This window comes from Podarcis tiliguerta, assembly GCF_965153285.1.
Source record: "Podarcis tiliguerta genome assembly, chromosome: 3".
NCBI lineage: Eukaryota > Metazoa > Chordata > Lepidosauria > Squamata > Lacertidae > Podarcis > Podarcis tiliguerta.
The window spans coordinates 15025017-15044239 of NC_139536.1; the positions used below are offsets into that span (position 1 = coordinate 15025017).

At 45.0% G+C, this 19223-nt stretch overlaps 1 protein-coding gene across 3 annotated transcripts in view; it reads right to left on the minus strand.

Moving 5' to 3' along the window:
• Positions 1-2630: 2630 nt before the first annotated feature.
• The window catches only part of PPP1R21 (protein phosphatase 1 regulatory subunit 21), a 43258-nt gene continuing 26665 nt past the window's right edge, over positions 2631-19223 (minus strand). For 2 of the 3 annotated variants that reach the window (XM_083432590.1, XM_083432589.1), the window contains exons 17-22: positions 15148-15396; positions 13385-13417; positions 12301-12417; positions 11122-11220; positions 9813-9941; positions 2631-4202 (exon numbers count right to left, since the gene is read on the minus strand). In XM_083432590.1, coding sequence (XP_083288716.1) covers positions 4173-4202; positions 9813-9941; positions 11122-11220; positions 12301-12417; positions 13385-13417; positions 15148-15396 — 657 coding nt within the window. In that variant the 3' untranslated portion in view covers positions 2631-4172. Of the gene's footprint in view, positions 4203-9812; positions 9942-11121; positions 11221-12300; positions 12418-13384; positions 13657-14022; positions 14788-14918; positions 15397-19223 lie in introns of all 3 variants that reach the window. The other variant, XR_014509249.1, reaches the window with a different exon arrangement.

The following is a 19223-nucleotide window of genomic DNA, read 5'->3' on the forward strand; positions in this document are numbered from 1 at the left end:
TGTGGCTGCTACTCCCTGCCTGCCCTGCCCCCTACCCCCTACCCCCAGCTTTGTCACCTGAGGTGGCCGTCTGCCCAATAGCGGGGCCAGTCCTGAAATATGTCTTTAGGCTTTCATCATTTAGTGTACATCTTAAAACTGATGGTTTTGTTGATTAATCTACCCTTAAGGCTTGCAGACCTCATTTCTCTCACCTGGCCATAATCATTTCACAATAAAATCAGCAAGCACAAACCATTCTGCAAGCACCCATTTCTTACTTCCCAATTCCAAGCTATTTTCTAGACAAACAACAGATTTCTAACAACATTCCAAGCACACAGCTGAAGAATTCTCAGCCACTTTGCCTCTACTGGCCCAGATAAGAGGAGCACAAACAGTTCTGAGCAGTTGCAGGGCAGCCAATTTGACAACAGCAGTTTCACAACAGAGAAAGAAGAAACACTAATGCTAAACTAAATGGATTAGGAAACAATTTAGGGCTCAGATTTTCTCCCAGTACAGTACACAAGAGGAGTCTATGAAGGGGAAAAGGGGTCATTCCAGCAAGCCTAGGTCTTTAATCTAAGTAGCATTCAAGTTGTTTAAAATCCATGTGTGGTGGCTTAAATAATTGCAGAATTGCTAACCAACATCAGACACATTGGATTGTACCAACAATGGTCAGTATACATCAATACATGTGTGTGACAGAGAATGGTAGAAAATTTGGACACTGTCAAGGCTCAAGGCCAGTTAATTGCCCTCTGCACAATTCCATCCTAATTTCCATCTTTCACACACAGTATTTATCATGACTTCAAGCTATAAAGTTCAAGCACAATTACTCTGTTTCTGATCAGTTAATTTCAAGAATCACAAAGCACTTTCAATAATGAATAAGCAAGAAAAGTGTGTATTCACATATGTTGCAGCTTTAAAAAGTTAGAAACTAAAACAAGGGACATCTCAAGTCAGGCAACTGGTCCATCTAACTCTGTATTATCTGCACTGACTGGCAGCATTCTCCAATGAGCACCAAGACCTTCTTTTACACCCACCCACCCCTATTTTCTTCCACCTAGCACTTCTTAGTGGCTACTTTTGCCTCTGACCACATTGACAACTGGTGTGTGGCCCCTGCACATTTTCCCTTGAAAGGAATGCAGCTCTCAGGCTGGAAAAAAAACCCCACAACCTGGCATAAGGAAGTTGTTAGACAGAGGCTGCAGGACCACGACAACAAGGGGGAATACCCCTTTCCTTGAATCTTCCTTTCACTTTAAAGGCCTTTAGTCCTTTCCCCAAGAGGGGAGAGTGACCTGAAATCTTCGGCCTCATTTCACACAGGTCTCCTTTACATTACTGCCCACTGCACATCTATTTGCATAAACACAAATATATGCAAGAGCTTTTGGTGTGCCCATGTAAGAGAATGTGTGCGTGTAAACAAGGGCATGCAGCAGCGGAAGATGTAGAACGGCTTGCTTGTGTGCTGCAAACATGAGATGGGCTCTTATTAGAACTGTTGCTTCATTGCTACTGTTTGTTAAGATTGCATGACTTTATTCATTCCTTATCAACTTGATAGCTCTGGCTAGACATAGAAGAAATCCAGCAAAAAATAACCGAGCACTCCTTACTTATCCAATGCATTTGTATATCACTTGTCAGCCAAGGCAGGGACAGGAGGCAGCGCCCTGTAAGTGTGTGCCTCTAAAAAAAGGGGGGAAAAGAAACCTATACCTGCATGGAATTTTGCAAATTTTGCAGCCAACTGCAGCACTTTGCTATATAAAGAGCTGTGTTCCAGGGTTTGGACAGCATAACTCAGAAAAAAAGCTGAACTGGAAATTGGGGAAAACAGGTATGTGACAGGAAATGAAAGAGGTCCCAACATTGCAGATTCTGATGACGACTTAACATCATGCTGCCCAAATGGTCCATACTTTTTACAAGTGCCACCTGGAGAGTGATGGACAAGGAGAGGTGGAGGACCTGCCAGAGATGAAGCTGCTGCCGACATCTGGTCTGTCCCCCTTCAAAAACCACCAGCTGACCCTGGAAACATTCCAATTCTACAGAGAGCCTATCACTTCCTTTTCTAATGTAGATCAGCATATATCCAAAACTAAATAAATCCATACATAATGCACTCTTCCTGAATTCTCTACCAAAGTTTTCTTTTAGCTCTGTCCTATCTTGATCTCTGAGCAGAGATGAGATGATGAGGAATTAGAAATGTAATGTGACCAGTTACATAACTTGGAGTGTCAGTTGTAAAACTATCATTACCTTACAGTAGCATGTATTTTCAATCACTTTTGAAATCAAATAAATCTAATTAATTTTCTTACATGCAACACCTTTATGCTTTTGCGTGGTTTGAGGCTGGATTCTGCCTTTAAAAGCAGTCGTTTAAAATTAACCATTGAGTGCAGTAATCTTTTTCAAAGCACACTGCCTTTCAACATTCAATCTTCCACCCTCCCACTAACCAGTGCTTAGTCATACAGTATTATCTTAAACACTGCAGCTAAAAATCTTAAAAACCATTAAAAGTCAGGACACACGGACATGTCCAAAGGCAGTTTTGCTCAAAACCACATCTAACGCAGGAGCACACAAACATAAAAGTCTGACAGCGAAAGTTTTAACATGGCAGTATATTTATTCTATGCTCGTAATACACATTGACATGGTTGATACAATGAAGTAACCCTTGAACATAGGACAGCTACTATCTCTTACAGGGCTACAGAAGTAGTTCATTGTGAAATATTCAGTAGTGGAGTTTCTTGTGAATGGCGAGGAACTCCCATGGAATACTGTGTTGAAAAGACCTCAGGTTAGTGTAAAAAATCTTCCCAAGGAAGAAAACTTGGAACGGGAATAAATTTTTAGAACACCAAGACGTCATTTGGGCGATTCCAAAATGCCACAGAACAATCTTCAGCAAGGGACTGGCTCAGACTTTGAAAGTGCCAAGGTAAGCTTCAAGCAGCAAGGCATTGCTGCATTTCAGGAATTAAGAGCCTACGTTGCCACACGGAAGTTGTAATGTGAAACTTGGGCGAGCGTGCAAAAGAATCTCCACCCCACCCCTCAAGAGGAAAAAGGAAGTTTTAAAAACGGGCAAGTTACTATGTGGTTGCAGATGGGGAAGGCAGGCAGGCTCCAAAAGAACAGCACCACAGACCCACGTGAAGGTTTACATCAGTATTTGAACCAGCTCTTCTCTGCACAGCTTTGCTGATTCAGTGATTTCTTAGCCTGCTTCAATGCAACAAGCTGCGTTTGAAACAGAAATAGTGATGGCCCATCATGCGTACTGTCCCACTCCTATTGAAATGAAAGGTCTTTGCAAGAAGCCACTTGTCAGCACTGTTTGTTTTTCTCACATCTTCCTCCAGCTGTGGACAGTCATTTCTCTATCACCGGCTTATGAGAAAAGTGACAAACAGAAACAGACAAAATATCACCCTTCAGCACGATTCAAGAACACCTTCGTTGGCCCACTTTCTGCACTTGATTTAAAAAAAAAAAAAGGACCACTACTGTACACTTTTAATAGTTCATTACAGTTAATATGAATAGTCACAGCCGCATTGAATGCTTCAATATAAATGTACTGAGATTGCCTCTCTAAGGCAATCTAAGCTAGTCTAGAAGAGAAGACCGGAATCAGTAGTATTTTTTTTTACAATAACTGCACAGGTGGACATCACTGAAAAACACTGATAGCTCTGGGCTTTTTCTTTTAATTCACAGAAAGGAATGGTCGGGTAGGAATGACAACCTCTTAGGCAGAAAGAGACAAGTACCACACTGGTGTCAGATTTGTTCATCTCCATATGCACTCAAATATACAAAATCTGGGAAGTTTGTACAAGGAAACTAAAAGCAGTTACAAAGTGGTATGGTAAAAAGTTATGGTTCATTCCTATGCAAGTTATCCATGGAGTGCCTATTTTCCCCATCTGCTCTACTGAACACGCCAAGTCCAGTTTGCATCACACTGGCAACCAAATCTGGTGCTGTCTCAAATCCAAATGCAACAGCAAATCAAACACTGGTAATCCCACCACTGCAGCCATGTCCAGTCCAAGAGGCATTTTGCCAGCTGAACATCAGTTTCGGCATCTGTGTTTCTGTGCATCAGCAACATCCAAAGGTCAGTTGGACGACCAATACTATCGATTTTTGTTCTTCTTGGAATTTCCCTAGATCAAAAAGAGAACACAGGAGATCAGCAGAACATAGGATGCTGCCTGTTGCGGTCAGGCAATTTGTCCATCTGGCACACTTCTGCCTAGTAGCCTTACTGACAGCAGCTCTTCGGGGCCAAGCAGAGATCTTTCCCATTTTTCTATTAATCTGTAAAAAACAACAGATATCCCTAGGACTGAAGGTGGATCACATTACTGTAAATATGTCCCTCAAAGTAACAACTAAAATGCCAATGCCCCACACTAGAGACTTAGATCCTGAGTTCTCTTCCAATGAAGGGAGCATCCTGTGAGCAGCAGAATTTTACTCTTCCCCTGAAACTCCTTGTGCTGCTCCACCCAAAAGTTGGGGAACGCTCTGAAACTGTCAAAGGAGGTACTACAAAGGGATTGGGAACTGGGGGGGGGGGGGAATATTACAAACTGTCACACACACACTTCCACCAACCAGAACCCTCTGCTGGATTGTAGGCCATTCTGAGAAAAGAAGGGGCCATTCCATTTATTATATTTTCTAAGAATTTCAAAATACCGTATTTTTCGCTCTGTAAGACGCACCAGACCACAAGACGAACCTAGTTTTTGGAGGAGGAAAACAAGAAAAAAAATATTCTGAATCTCAGAAGCCAGAACAGCAAGAGGGATCGCTGCGCAGTGAAAGCAGCAATCCCTCTTGCTGTTCTGGCTTCTGGGATAGCTGCGCAGCCTGCATTTGCTCCATAAGATGCACACACATTTCCCCTTATTTTTTGGGAGGGGAAAAGCGAGTCTTATAGAGCAAAAAATACAGTACTTGTTTCTAGGAGATTCCCTAATGCTTGAGGGTCACTGGGGTTCCTGCAAATAATTCCCTGGCCTGATCCAACAGCACCTGCATGCAGTGCACGCATTCAATCATTCATTCATACTTCTATTTAATATACCATTTGATTTTTAAAAATATCAAAGTGGTTTACAAAAAGGATCATGCATCACAGATAAGTTGGACATTAGTATTTTAGAGACCCTTAGTATGGACTCCTGCATTGTACATTGTACACATTGTACATTGTGTTTTGTGCACACATTGGTGAAATTCTAGTAAAACAGAATCTTATCTCTTTATGGGGAAAAATGTCAGTTTTAACAAGAAGAAAAGGCTTCTAACCAAGCCTCATGCAGGATAAGACAATCAAGGGTACCTGCACTGATAGAACGATCTGTTTAACACTACACTTAATACAACCCTAGGGTCCTTCAATAGTAGTCAAGTGAAAAATGGTAAACATAGGGGTTGCAGTAAGGTAAAATATGTTGGTTCAGGGGGCAAAGCCAATCACATCCTGCATCCCATGAGCCATAAACTGGGATGATAACAAACACATGCATGAACAAGTCTGAGTCACAACAGATCAGAGAAGGGAAACTAATACAGAATGCTTTCTTGTAGTCAAGAAACTCTTTCCGATCTACTGGAAATGCCCAGAGATCTACCAGCTGATTCTCTCCTCTAATTTCTGTCTGCCCTTAGTTTACAGTACTTTGGCTGCATTTCAGTTTTGGGGTGGGGGCATTACAGGGGTAAAGACAAAGATTTCATGGAACAGAGGCGATGTTCGAGGAGAGGATTGAAGCTGGAAAGTGATTATTCTACCATGTAAAAAGGTAAAGGGACCTCTGACCATTAGGTCCAGTTGCAGACGACTCTGGCGTTGCGGCGCTCATCTCGCTTTATTGGCTGAGGGAGCCGGCGTACAGCTTCCGGGTCATGTGGCCAGAATAACTAAGCTGCTTCTGGCGAACCAGAGCAGCGCACAGAAACGCTGTTTACCTTCCCGCCGGAGCGGTACCTATTTATCTACTTGCACTTTGACATGCTTTCGAACTGCTATGTTGGCAGGAACAGGGACCGAACAACGGGAGCTCACCCCACCGTGGGGATCTGAACCACCGACCTTCCGATCAGCAAGCCGTAGGCTCTGCAGTTTAGACCTCAGCTCCAGCTGCGTCCCATTCTACCATGTAGGTAGTGCATAAATAAAAATAGGCACTCGCTGGCCATTTGTTATCAGGCCAGGTCTAAGATTTTTGTATTCATTTACAAGGTGCTTCACTACTTGGGTCCAGAGTATCCGATTCCTTATATCCCAGCCCAATCACTGAGATTTGTGGGGAGGGGGACCTCTGTTGGTGTTCCCCAAGGGAAGGGCTGTAGCTCAGCAGCAGAGCTTATGTTTTGCTTGCAGAAGGTCCCAGGTTCAATCCCCAGTATCTCTAGCTAGGCCTGAGAGAGACTCCTGCCTAAAACCCTGGAGAGCTGCTGCCAGTCTGTGTAGGCAATATGTAGGCATGCTCCTGTATCTTGTTTCTATGTGTGGGGCTCAAACTTTTCCTGCATAGGCTCACCCATTGCTTCTTCCCCCAGGAATCTGATTTCCCACTGATCAGCCTGCAATTTGTTTCTGAGTGCTCTCCAACCGAGTGTGCTAGCCAAGGGCAAGGTCTTTTAACAGCAGTCTGTCTCTCTCCCCCTCCACTCCATGTAAAAACTCATGACTCATGAATTGATTGCTCTACACAACAAGCTTCCTGCCCGTCATCAACAAGGCTTCAGCATTTCAGGAGGAGTCATGTGTGGGCTAGAACAGCCTCCTGTCCATTAAGCCATTTCTCTTGCTTCTTTCAGAATTACTTCATCTGGAAAGCTTCTCCTGACCCTGAAAAGCCTGTTCCATACCCTCTAGCATCAATTCCCATCCTATTGCCATAACCTCTGGCAATACTGTATCAAGTACTTGGAAAAGGGCAGCCTATAAATGTGTTTTTAAAACCCTTTTTAAAAAAACAAAACAAAACCCAAAACCAAACTCTCATCCTTTCCACTCGCCTTTGGAGGCTGAGGGGGTAGTCTCTGACTAAGTCTCCTCCACTAGCATATCACTGCTGTATTCTAAGTGGCATCCAGAACAGTGCTGATACTAAACAGAAGCATCAAGCAGAAATACTGTTAGCGCATGCAGGTGCAAAAACACTATACTTTACATAGCCTGTACAAACTACTACTAATACTAAACTGCTCCTTCCTAATAGGGCCCATCACCTCCTGGCAAATAGAAGGGGAAGAAATGGAGGCAGTGAGAGATTTTACTTTCTTGGGCTCCATGATCACTGCAGATGGTGACAGCAGTCACGAAATTAAAAGACCCCTGCTTCTTGGGGGAAAGGCGATGGCAAACCTAGACAGCATCTTAAAAAGCAGAGACATCACCTTGCCAACAAAGGTCCGTATAGTTAAAGCCATGGTTTTCCCAGTAGTGATGTATGGAAGTGAGAGCTGGACCATAAAGAAGGCTGATCGCCGAAGAATTGATGCTTTTGAATTATGGTGCTGGAGGAGAGTCTTGAGAGTCCTATAGACTGCAAGAAGATCAAACGCATCCATTCTTAAGGAAATCAGCCCTGAGTGCTCACTGGAAGGACAGATCGTGAAGCTGAGGCTCCAATACTTTGGCCACCTCATGAGAAGAGAAGACTCCCTGGAAAAGACCCTGATGTTGGGAAAGATGGAGGGCACAAGGAGAAGGGGGCGACAGAGGACGAGATGGTTGGACAGTGTTCTCAAAGCTACAAACATGAGTCTGACCAAACTGCGGGAGGCAGTGGAAGACAGGAGTGCCTGTGTGCTCTGGTCCATGGGGTCATGAAGAGTCGGATACGACTAAATGACTAAACAACAACAACAACAATAGGGCACATAGGCTGGGTGAGGAAAGTGCACATGCCCCAAGGCTGTACTGCAAAGTATCAACGTGTGACTTCTATATCAAAAGGCCATAAGAAGGGCCATAGTTCAGCGGCAGAGCATCTGCTGGGCAAGCAGAAGGCCCCAAGTTCAGTGCCCAGCACCCCAGGGTAGGGCCAGGAGAAACCCTGCCTGAAATCCTGGAGAACCTCTACCAAGTCAGAGCGAGATGGACCAAAGGCCTGACTCAATATAAGGCAGCTTCCTATGTCCCTATGGCCCTCTGTCTGCAGAAGGGTAAACTCAAAACCAGCAAAATCCATATTGGGCTGTGCCATCTCATTCCGCACTTAGTTCCAGTTGTGTATCTTGCTGCAAAAAGCCACTACATGGTAGGAAAACTGGCTGTCAGAATCTAAACGAAGGACGGGAAAAGACAAAAAGCGGGCAGGACAATTAGAATTCCCACTAACTGGATTGTGTGAACGTTTCCCTATTTGTGTCCCATTGTAAATCCACATGAACATATAAAGCTGCCATGCCAGGCCAGACCATTGGCCTATTTGCCCTTGTACAGTCTGTCTAACTGAGGCCTCTGCCCAAATGCTGTGACTCACAACTGCAATACTCAATCAAGGCCCTTTATCTACGCATTCCTCATTCAGCCCTCTTCCACTGCCAGCGCCAGTTCTCAACTTCTCCATCTCCTATACTACATGGTTTGATCAGCCTCCCTTTTTTGCCAAGCTATTTCCCTCTTGGTACTCATGTGAATTCTCAAGGTCCAGCAACTTCTTTACCATTCATCCTCTTTTTATTCTTTATCCTAGATATCATTTCTTAACCTGTCCCCCCACAATCACTGCCTTGTCTTCTAATAAAACCTGTATGGCTTCTGAGTAAAAAAAGTAAAGGTACCCCTGCCCTTACGGGCCAGTCTTGACAGACTCTAGGGTTGTGCGCCCATCTCACTCAAAGAGGCCGAGGGCCAGCGCTGTCCGAAGACACTTCCGGGTCACGTGGCCAGCGTGACATCGCTGCTCTGGCGAGCCAGCGCAGCACACGGAACGCCGTTTACCTTCCCGCTAGTAAGCGGTCCCTATTTATCTACTTGCACCCAGGGGTGCTTTCGAACTGCTAGGTTGGCAGGCATGGCTTCTGAGTAGGGGACCTTCAATGTTCTGTACAACACTTTGGACACAGCTAGATATTAAGCAATAGCAGAGATGGACAGAGAATCAGGAGGAGTATTTTCCTTAGTCCACCAACGAAGAGCTCACACTTTGCTCTTCTCTCCCCAGCCCTTCTCTAAAGAGGGATTTAGTTAATTAGGCAGCATGTAGCTCTTAGTGTGATATTATACCAGAAATTGACAAGCATGCTTGAAAGAAGCTATGAACTCAAACTAAAAAAGAAGAAGAAATTTGTTGTATATGGCTTCATTGATTCAGAAACCCATCTGATATAATCTCACATTTGTTGCTTTTGGAAACTGAAGCAATCCTTCAGATGACATAGCCCAACATCCGACACACCCAGTAATTATTTTTAAAAATATATTATTATACTTTATAGCCAAGACCGTTTGCTTGTCAGGAAAAAAGAAAACAAGGAGTGATGAAAGGGGAAAAAAGGGGAAATGGCATATGAGGGAGAAAAGAGGCAGCATAGCGCAAGAAAAGAATAGATTAAAAGGAAAAATATCATGGTTTACATTTACATTATTCCAAAAATGTAAAAACAAGATTGGCATGGCCCCTGCACACACTCCAGGAATATGTGTGTGTGTATAAGTGTACTATCCTAAGTGACCAAGAAAGGATAGGAAATACTAGCAACTTGCAGGAAACCTGGCCTGCAGCCCACGCAACAAGATTACTTACCTTACTAGCCAGCTTTAGTGTATCTATTTCCTCCCGTTGTTTGGATAAGGTTTCGTTCATACTGCAGAGGTGGTCGCTCATCATGCTTAACTGATCCTCATAACTTCTCTTGGTCGTCGTCAATTCATCCTGAAAGGTCACAGACATCGTCGGTTTATTTATATCCCACAACTTCCACAAATACATTTGTAAATAAACAAGTATATATACAAGAATAGTGCAAAATAAAAGTTAATAGCGGTTTACTCAGACCTAGTTAGGAAGTTTCTTCCAAGGAGAACTCTGAAGTATACTGCAGAATGGAGGTCATCAGAGATATCCTTTTGCCATATCCAAAAGGACACCTTGACCTTTAACTGAGTTGGCTCTTTTAATGCTTGGGACCATTCTAGTGGGCATAGAAAATAACTATTCTGCAACATTTTGGTGTGGGTGTGGCGGGCGATGTCCACGTAAATTTGCTCACAGGTTCTCGTAATATATACAGTGATGCCTTGGTTCTCAAATGCCTTGGTTCTCAAACAACTTGGAACTTCGTTTGCGAACCTTTTTTGGAAGCCGAATGTGCTCTGTTTTGAGTGTTATACTTCGATTTGAGTGCCACTCTTCCGTTTTGAGTGTTGCGCTGAGGTCTGTTTTTGCAATTTATTTTGTTTTTGTAGCTTTTTTTGTTTTGTTTTTGTGACTGTGGAACCCAGTTCAGCTACTGATTGATTGATTGTGTGACTGTAGTACATTGTTTATTGCTTTCATTTTATGGCTCAATGGTCTCATTAGTAAAATTTGTGTTGAATTGCTGTTTTAGGGGTTGTTTTTAAAAGTCTGGAATGGATTAATCCATTTTGCATTGCTTTCTATGGGAAAGGGTGCCTTGGTTCTGGAACGCTTTGGAACAGATAAAGTCTGAAAACCAAGGTACCATTGTACACACTGGGGCTAACCGCTCTGGCCGAATCCTGGATTCTGAACCAGGCAGCTTTGGGTTAACCCACAATTATGCCGGAGTGGGTTGAGGCAGACCCAGACTGGATCAGGTCCACCCAGAGTGATCCAGGACTATCAAAAGGGGTTAATTCAAGCAGAGAGTAAGGGGGAAGAGAAGGAGATGCATAGGCAGAGTGCCTGTGTCTCCTCACCCCATTCTTCCATATATTTAGTCGGTCTTAAAAGTCTAATAAAACACTGTGAAATCTCCAGGGATTCAGTTCAAGGCCCAGATCTGTTGTTCCAGATTGGTTCAGGCCCCAGATCAAGGTGGCCATGCACAACTCTAATGCACACACAGAGCCATGTGGTTAAACAAACTTACCTGCAACCTGGTGATGCTCTGTCTAGCTTGTCTCACCTCTTCCAGTGATGATTCTTTAGATTTCTCAGTCAGAGCGAGACGCTTTGCAAGTGCCCGGCACTGCCAACACACACAAATAAGCCATGTTAGTTTATTTAGGCTGTCTTTTATGCGGACAATTATTATTTAAAAATCAATAGCACCTTCACTCATACAGTGGGGGCTTTACTGCCCTTCACTCATTCATCACATCAGCCCGGTGAGGTAGGTTGTTTCCCCCATTTTACATATTGGGACTCAGCGCTCCTCAAGGCCACACAGCAAAGTTATGTCTGAACTGTTTTCTCCAAACACCTGGTCCATCTAGCCCAGTGGCTCTTCAGGATTTCAAGCAGGGTCTACTCCCAACTCTAGCTGGAGCCGCTGGATGGACTGAACTTTGGACCTTCCGCACGCAAAGCAAGTGAGCTCTATGACTAGGCTGCAGCCGTTCCTCAGTAAGATTACAGATCACATTATTGACTGAGCCGCAATACAGTCATACTTCGGGTTACAGACGCTTCAGGTTGTGTTTTTTCAGGTTATGGACTGCTGAAACCTGGAAGTACTGGAACAGGTTACTTCCGAGTTTCGGCGGTCACGCATGCGCAGAAGTGCTAAATCGCGCTTTGCACATGTGCAGAAGTGCCAAATCACAACCCGCGCATGCACAGCCGCACCGCTGCAGGTTGCGAACGTGCATCCTGCACGGATCACGTTCGCAACCTGAGCGTCCACCGTATCTTCATTCACTGTAGTACAGTGGTACCTCGGGTTACATACGCTTCAGGTTACAGACTCTGCTAACCCAGAAATAGTACCTCGGGTGTTAAGAACTTTGCTTCAGGATGAGAACAGAACTCATGCTCTGGCGGCATGGCAGCAGTAGGAGGCCCCATTAGCTAAAGTGGTGCTTCAGGTTAAGAACAGTTTCAGGTTAAGAACGGCCCTCCGGAACGAATTAAGTACTTAACCCGAGGCACCACTGTATTTCCAAAACTAAGAGGGGATTGCCTGCTTGTAAAAGCTGAAGCTTCAAAAAGCCCTGCAGCCGCAGATGGTGGAATGAAGTCACTTATCATATCCTCCAGTGCAAAAAGGGAACCTTCACTGTAAGACGAAGTTTGCATTTTCAAAGTAGGAAAGCACTGGCGCACTCACCTCTGCGTGGAAATGTACAGACTTGCTGTCAGCCAGCTGCAACTGAGATGTAAGCTCCACTATTCTTGCCATGTAATGGTTCTTTATCAAGTCTTCCCGGGTGTCGGCTTCTGGGGCCTACAAAGGGTAACATAAGAATAGTTATTAGCTATTACGATTCATGTGCAGAGGCAGCACGCATCTTAGTACTAGATGCAGGAAGCAAACACAAGAAGGTCAATTTCTGCAAGCTTTGCCAGTGATATCTGTCTGGCCATTGTTATAACATGGATACCAGATTAGATGGAGACTGCTCTAATCCATCAGCCGTTGGTCGTGGCGAGGGGAGAGATGGGGCAAGTTCTCCTATTGATAACTGGGACAGCCAACAACATTGCTGTCAAACTGCACTCCACCATTTCCTGGAGTATCACATGTTTCCATAATCACAGCAAGATAAGCTCCTGGCAGAACAGGAAATGTCATAAAATGTATTTATTCATTTCCTTGTACATATATCCTGCCTTTTCTCCCAATGGCAGCACAACAAGAGGTCATTAACAACATCATATATGAAGCAGCAGCGCAACAAAGAATGCTGATTACATTTCAAAGACTTGGGTAAACAACAAGGTTTTCATTTTGTTCCTAAGTGAGCTCAAAATGAGGGATGGGGTGCGGGGAAAGGACCAGTGTAGATTGCAGTAATGTAATTGCCACTGCCTCAGATAAACAGTCAGGAAGTGGAATTCTGCACCAAAATGTCAAGAAGCAAGGAAGATTAAGACCAAAGAAATGGTGGGAAAGGGTACAGTTCATCTGACAAAGTAAACTGAACAGCAGCTACATCAGAGACAGGGAATCTTTGGCTCTGCATATCTTGTTGGACTACAACTCCCATCACTTGCTATTCATTGACAATGCTGGCTAAACCTGACAAGAGTTGGAAGTCCAAGATCTGGAAGGCCGCATCCCAGAGGGATATTTTTACATTACAGTGTTTTGACCAGGAGCACACAGTTGTAAAGGGGTCACTTTAGCACAACTCCATACAGCTTAGCTTAAAAATTATGCCAGCACGACTCTGTCATATTAAAAAACATACCTCTTCATTTTCAGTGGTTATCAACATCCCGACCTAGAAAAATATTAGGATGACAGAATCAGCTCAAAGTAGTACATTCATTTTCTGGTTCTAAAGTTCATTTAAATGAAGTTGGTTTCAATGGCTCCAAAGTAAGTTTAACTGGCTTTTGCTCCAAAGTTTGAAAAGGGTAATTACTTTTATTAAGCTGCACCAATCTTACTATGAAAGATAAGTATATGCTCCCCCTTTCCTCACTGGAATCAATGGGGCTTCAACATGGGCAACTTAAACTTTGCCCATGGTAAGGTAAAGGTAAAGGTACCCCTGCCCGTGCGGGCCAGTCTTGCGAGACTCTAGGGTTGTGCGCTCATATCACTCTAAAGGCCGGGAGCCAGCGCTGTCTGAAGACACTTCCGGGTCACGTGGCCAGCGTGACAAGCTGCATCTGGGGAGCCAGCACAGCACACGGAACGCTGTTTACCTTCCCGCTAGTAAGCGGTCCCTATTTATCTACTTGCACCCGAGGGTGCTTTCGAACTGCTAGGTTGGCAGGCGCTGGGACCGAACGACGGGAGCGCACCCCGCCGCGGGGATTCGAACCACCGACCTTTTGATCGGCAAGTCCTAGGTGCTGAGGCTTTAACCCACAGCGCCACCCGCGTCCCTTGCCCATGGTGTTTCCCCCCAATAAAAATGAAAAACTATTCAGTGGGATCAGCTTGCAAGTGTGTCAGTTCCAAACAAACACGGAATCCTAAAAGACACTCAGAAATGTCAACATGCATCATTTCCAACTCTAAGGCCTATGTAACATTACTTAGGTTTAATATATCAGATTACCAGGTATTTGACATGGGTAAGCTGGCTGTTTGCCATAATAAACATTGACTGATTGATTGATTGATTGATTGATATGGGCAAGATCACAAATCCCACACCTTAGCACCAAAAAGTTTAGCTCTGCTGCTGCATGAAAGCTTTACCAAGGTGAAATGAAGGTTTTCAAGATAGGGGACCGGGATAGAATTTACCCTAATGAAGTCCTGGCTGAAAACATGGACAGAAAAAACCCATTTTGAACACCATCCAAAGTAACAGAACCAGTGTGGTATCACAAAGGGACACCTGGGATCTGAATCCCTGCCATGACCTTGGGCAAGTGGCTATTTCTCAGTCTAGAATAAAATGGTGTTACTTCATTCATGTTGTGCTGAGCTTTTCAGTGGAAAAGAGGAAAACAAATGTGAGATAAAATCAAGACACGTTGGCCACATTTAGGCGTTTTGTTCAAGGCATCGTGGATAAACATTGTGGCCACTTGCTTCCCTCCCACCCCTGCCTTCCATGCACCACATTCAGCACAGAGATGCTAACCTACATTAAACTGGAGTTCCTCATTTATACTTGTAACACTTTAGGACCTGAGAATCAGTGGCGTAGCGTGGGGGGTGCGGTAGGGGGCCGGGGTTAGGGTTAGGGGGCGCAAATCCACAGGTTAGGGGGTGCAAATTACTTGCCTTGCCCCGGGTGCTGACAACCCACGCTACGCCACTGCTGAGAATTCAATTATATTCACTCCCATTACATTATTCAGGGTTTGGGGTGACTTTTTTGAGGAGAATGAAGGCCATGAGAGCTGTGTACATGAATATATATGTGGTTTCTAGGGTCACTCGCCTGAAAAATGTTAATTACAATGTTAATTTTAGATTTAGCTAGTATTGTAGTCATTCCAGTTGCCCAATTTCCAACCCACATCACTGGGAGTAAGGTGCACTTACGAGACTTGCAGTTTGAACGGGTTCCCTCAAAGCCTTCTCTGCAGCATCCTCCTTCTCCTGTTCATCTGCATTCAGTGTGAAGAGGCTTTCCTGGGTTGCCTCAATCCTCTGGTTGCCCACAGAGTTTCTGAGCTTATCGCTTACTCTTTTGTTTTCTTTCTCCAACCTAATTTTGGCCAGCTGGGCCTCCAGCATCCAGTGTTCCTTCTCCTGCTCCAGTTTTGTAATCTTCTCTAAGCTCTGCTGGACCTAGAGAACAGCAAGAATTAGCACCGTGAAGTGAACCAATGGGAAGTTAAAGGGTATCTAAAAGTGTGTGCATAGCAAGTTGAATCATTGCTTGAGCAGGTTGTATCTGGAGCAGAGGCAACAAAAGCAACAACCTGTAGCTTTGACATGCTTAAATGTGTGCTCTGCAGGCTCACAGCTTGCACTGAAAAGTTCCTGCCATCCATAATGCCAAAAACTGTAAGGAAGGTTTCCATCTGAGCGCTGTGATTCTGGCTATTTAAAAACAGGGGGGGAAAACACAGGGGGGAATAGAAAAATGGAAGAGAGCAAGGAACCCATATGAAACTCAGGATGTGACAGGCAGCTCACATTTTTACAAACCTTTAAACAAATAATGTTTCCTTCACTTAAGAATGTAAACTTAAGATAGCGTAATGTGCAAGATGCATAGCTGAATATATGAACCAAACAAATTCATCTGCAGAACAGAGGAAACGGATGCCTGCGGTGACAGACCAGATAAAGTTTTACAAACTAAGGAGATAAAGGTTTATTTTTAAACACCCAAGAAGAGCATAGCCCAAGTGCATTAGACTGGCTTCCATGCAACTATGACAAGTTTGGCTAAATAGAATATTCGCCCTGGATAAGTGTTGTGGTTTTACATTATTCTCCAAAAGCCAGAGGAAGAAATATATTTGGGGTTCACATTATGTATTCCTATCTATTTACTGGCCATTTTATAGAACAGCTTGAATTAAATTCTAGCACATGAATTGGAGAGAATTACGAACTGCAAGAGGACTACTCAGAGATCAACTTTGGGCTTTTAGCCACTAGGTCAACTGGCCATCTAGCTGGAAACCTGGTTCCTGAAGCCAAATTTCCAAGCTGGACAACATGTTTGGCAGCAAATAGACCATTTGTGTTACAGGATCTCTTCACTCACCCCACCAGGAATAAGATGACACAAAATAAACAGAGAATGCATGCCAATAAAAAAAAGCTTTGTGTCCATTCGCCTTTTCTGCCTGCTGAGTTCTGGTGGGGGGAATGTCCAATTTCATACACATTTGACCTTCCTTTTTTCTTTTTTACAATAAGCCTGAGGCCAAAGAAAGGTGGAAACGAAGTAGGACAGCAGATAATGACCTCCCTGCCAATTTGGACACAATAAGGGAACTGGAGGCCCCTCGACTGTCCTCGGGTCCAGTATTGGACCACTTTGACCAGATATCCCCAGCCGATGTGGACAGACTCCTCCGAGCTGGAAAGCCCACCACCTGTCCTCTTGACCCGTGCCCGTCTTGGCTGATTAGAGCGTGTCCAGACGAGGTGCAGGCCCCCCTGGGTGATATCATCAATTTGTCCCTTGGCACTGGGATATTCCCAGGGGAACTGAAGGAGGCAGTGGTGCGTCCGCTCTTAAAGAAAACATCATTAGATCCTTTAGATCTATCCAATTACCGCCCGGTTTCGAATCTTCCATTCCTGGGTAAGGTGATTGAGAGAGCGGTTGCTGAACAGCTTGGTAGGTTTCTGGATGAAACATCGGCTCTCGATCCATTCCAGTCCGGCTTCCGCGCTGGTCATGGGACCGAGACGGCTCTGGTCGCCCTAACAGATGATCTCCGCAGGCAGCTGGATCGAGGCGGGTCGGGGCTGCTGATTCTTCTAGACCTGTCAGCAGCCTTCGACATGGTCGATCACGAACTCCTGGACCACCGCCTTGCCGACGTGGGGATCCAGGGCACAGTCCTTCAATGGCTGTGCTCGTTTCTCTCTGGTCGGGGACAGAGGGTGGCGCTTGGGGGGGAATTGTCATCGCGCCACTCCCTGGTGTGTGGAGTGCCTCAGGGTGCGATTCTCTCTCCGATGCTTTTTAACATCTTTATGCGCCCCCTCGCCCAGCTTGTCCGGAGTTTTGGGCTGGGCTGCCATCAGTATGCTGATGACACCCAACTCTATCTGTTGATGGATGGCCATCCTGACTCGGCCCCAGACACACTGACCAGATGCCTGGAAGCTGTGGCTGGATGGTTTCATGGGAGCCGGTTGAAGTTAAATCCTTCGAAGACAGAGGTCCTCTGGCTGGGACGGGGCGATATGGGATTGAGGGGGCAACTCCCATCTCTTGCGGGGGTGCAACTAGTGCCAGCATCGTCCGTTAAGAGTTTGGGTGTAATCTTCGATACCTCCCTCTCTATGGAGGCGCAGATTACAGCTATAACAAAGGCGGCTTTTTTTCATCTCCGCCAAGCTAAGCAGTTGGCTCCTTATCTCTCTCGCCCTGACCTAGCCACTGTGATCCACGCGACGGTCACCTCCAGACTGGATTATTGTAACTCGCTCTACGTGGGGCTGCCCTTGAGACTGACCCAGAAACTCCAACGGGTGCAGAATGCCGCAGCGAGACTCCTTATGGGGTCGTCACTGCGAGATCACATTCATCCAGTACTATATCAGCTGCACTGGCTCCCGGTGGAGTACAGGATCAGGTTTAAGGTGCTGGTTTTAACCTTTAAAGCCCTATACGGCCTAGGACCCTCGTACCTGCGGGACCGCCTCTCCTGGTATGCCCCACAGAGAAACCTACGGTCTGCAAATAAAAACATCCTGAAGGTCCCAGGCCTCAGAGAGGTTAGGCTGGCCTCAACTAGAGCCAGAGCTTTCTCGGCTGTGGCACCAATCTGGTGGAACGCTCTGTCACAAGAGACTAGGGCCCTGCGGGACTTGACATCTTTCCGCAGGGCCTGTAAGACAGAGCTGTTCCACCAGGCCTTTGGTCAGGGCGCAGCCTGACCCCCTCCTCTGGCAATCTGCACAGGGTCCTGCTTGCTGGTTGCCATCAATTTGTTTCTGATTGATTTTATGGTGAAAAGTTTTTAGAATGTTGGATTGTTTTTATTGTTGTTGGCCGCCCTGAGCCCGGCTTTGGCTGGGGAGGGCGGGGTATAAATAAAATTTATTATTATTATTATTATTATAATCAGAGATTTGATCCAAGCCGTCACATGTAGAGAAGAATAACCATATCAGACAGTGCTACTGAGCTTTATGGCAGGCTTGTTCTGCACTCCCAAGCCTGGATTGCATGCAGAAGTCTAGAGCCAAGCATAACCCTTTCACTAGTTAGTCAAGGGATGCTTGAGATATTCAGTCTTTGCAAATTTTTAATGCAAACTAAACCTCAGCGCCTAGGGCTTGCCGATCGCATGGTCGGCGGTTCGAATCCCCGCGGCGGGGTGAGCTCCCGTCTTTCGGTCCCAGCTCCTGCCCACCTAGCAGTTCGAAAGCACCCTTAAGTGCAAGTAGATAAATAGGTACCGCTTTATAGTGGGAAGGTAAACGGCGTTTCCGTGTGCTGCGCTGGTGCTGGCTCGCCAGAGCAGCTTCGTCACGCTGGCCACGTGACCCGGAAGTGTCTCCAGACAGCGCTGGCCCCCGGCCTCTTGAGTGAGATGGGCGCACAACCCTAGAGTCGGACACGACTGGCCCGTACGGGCAGGGGTACCTTTACCTTTACCTTAAACCCAATACACACTGTGCAAACTAACATCATTATCCTCCAAATTTCACACACCACAAATCTTGCGATGCATTTTTTGACTTGATAACTTATTCAAATTTGTTTTAAAAATATTTTAAAATAAAATGCATTTAGAAACTACTTTTTTTTAACTAATATTTTGTTTACAGGTACAAATCTTGTGGAAAAAAATCCATTAAAAGTAAGTATGTAAATACAAAATAAATTTTTTCTTTGTATTGGATGCCACCCAGAGTGGCTGGTGAGGTATAATAATAATAATGATAATAATGTGTGGATCAGGCTTACAAAGGAA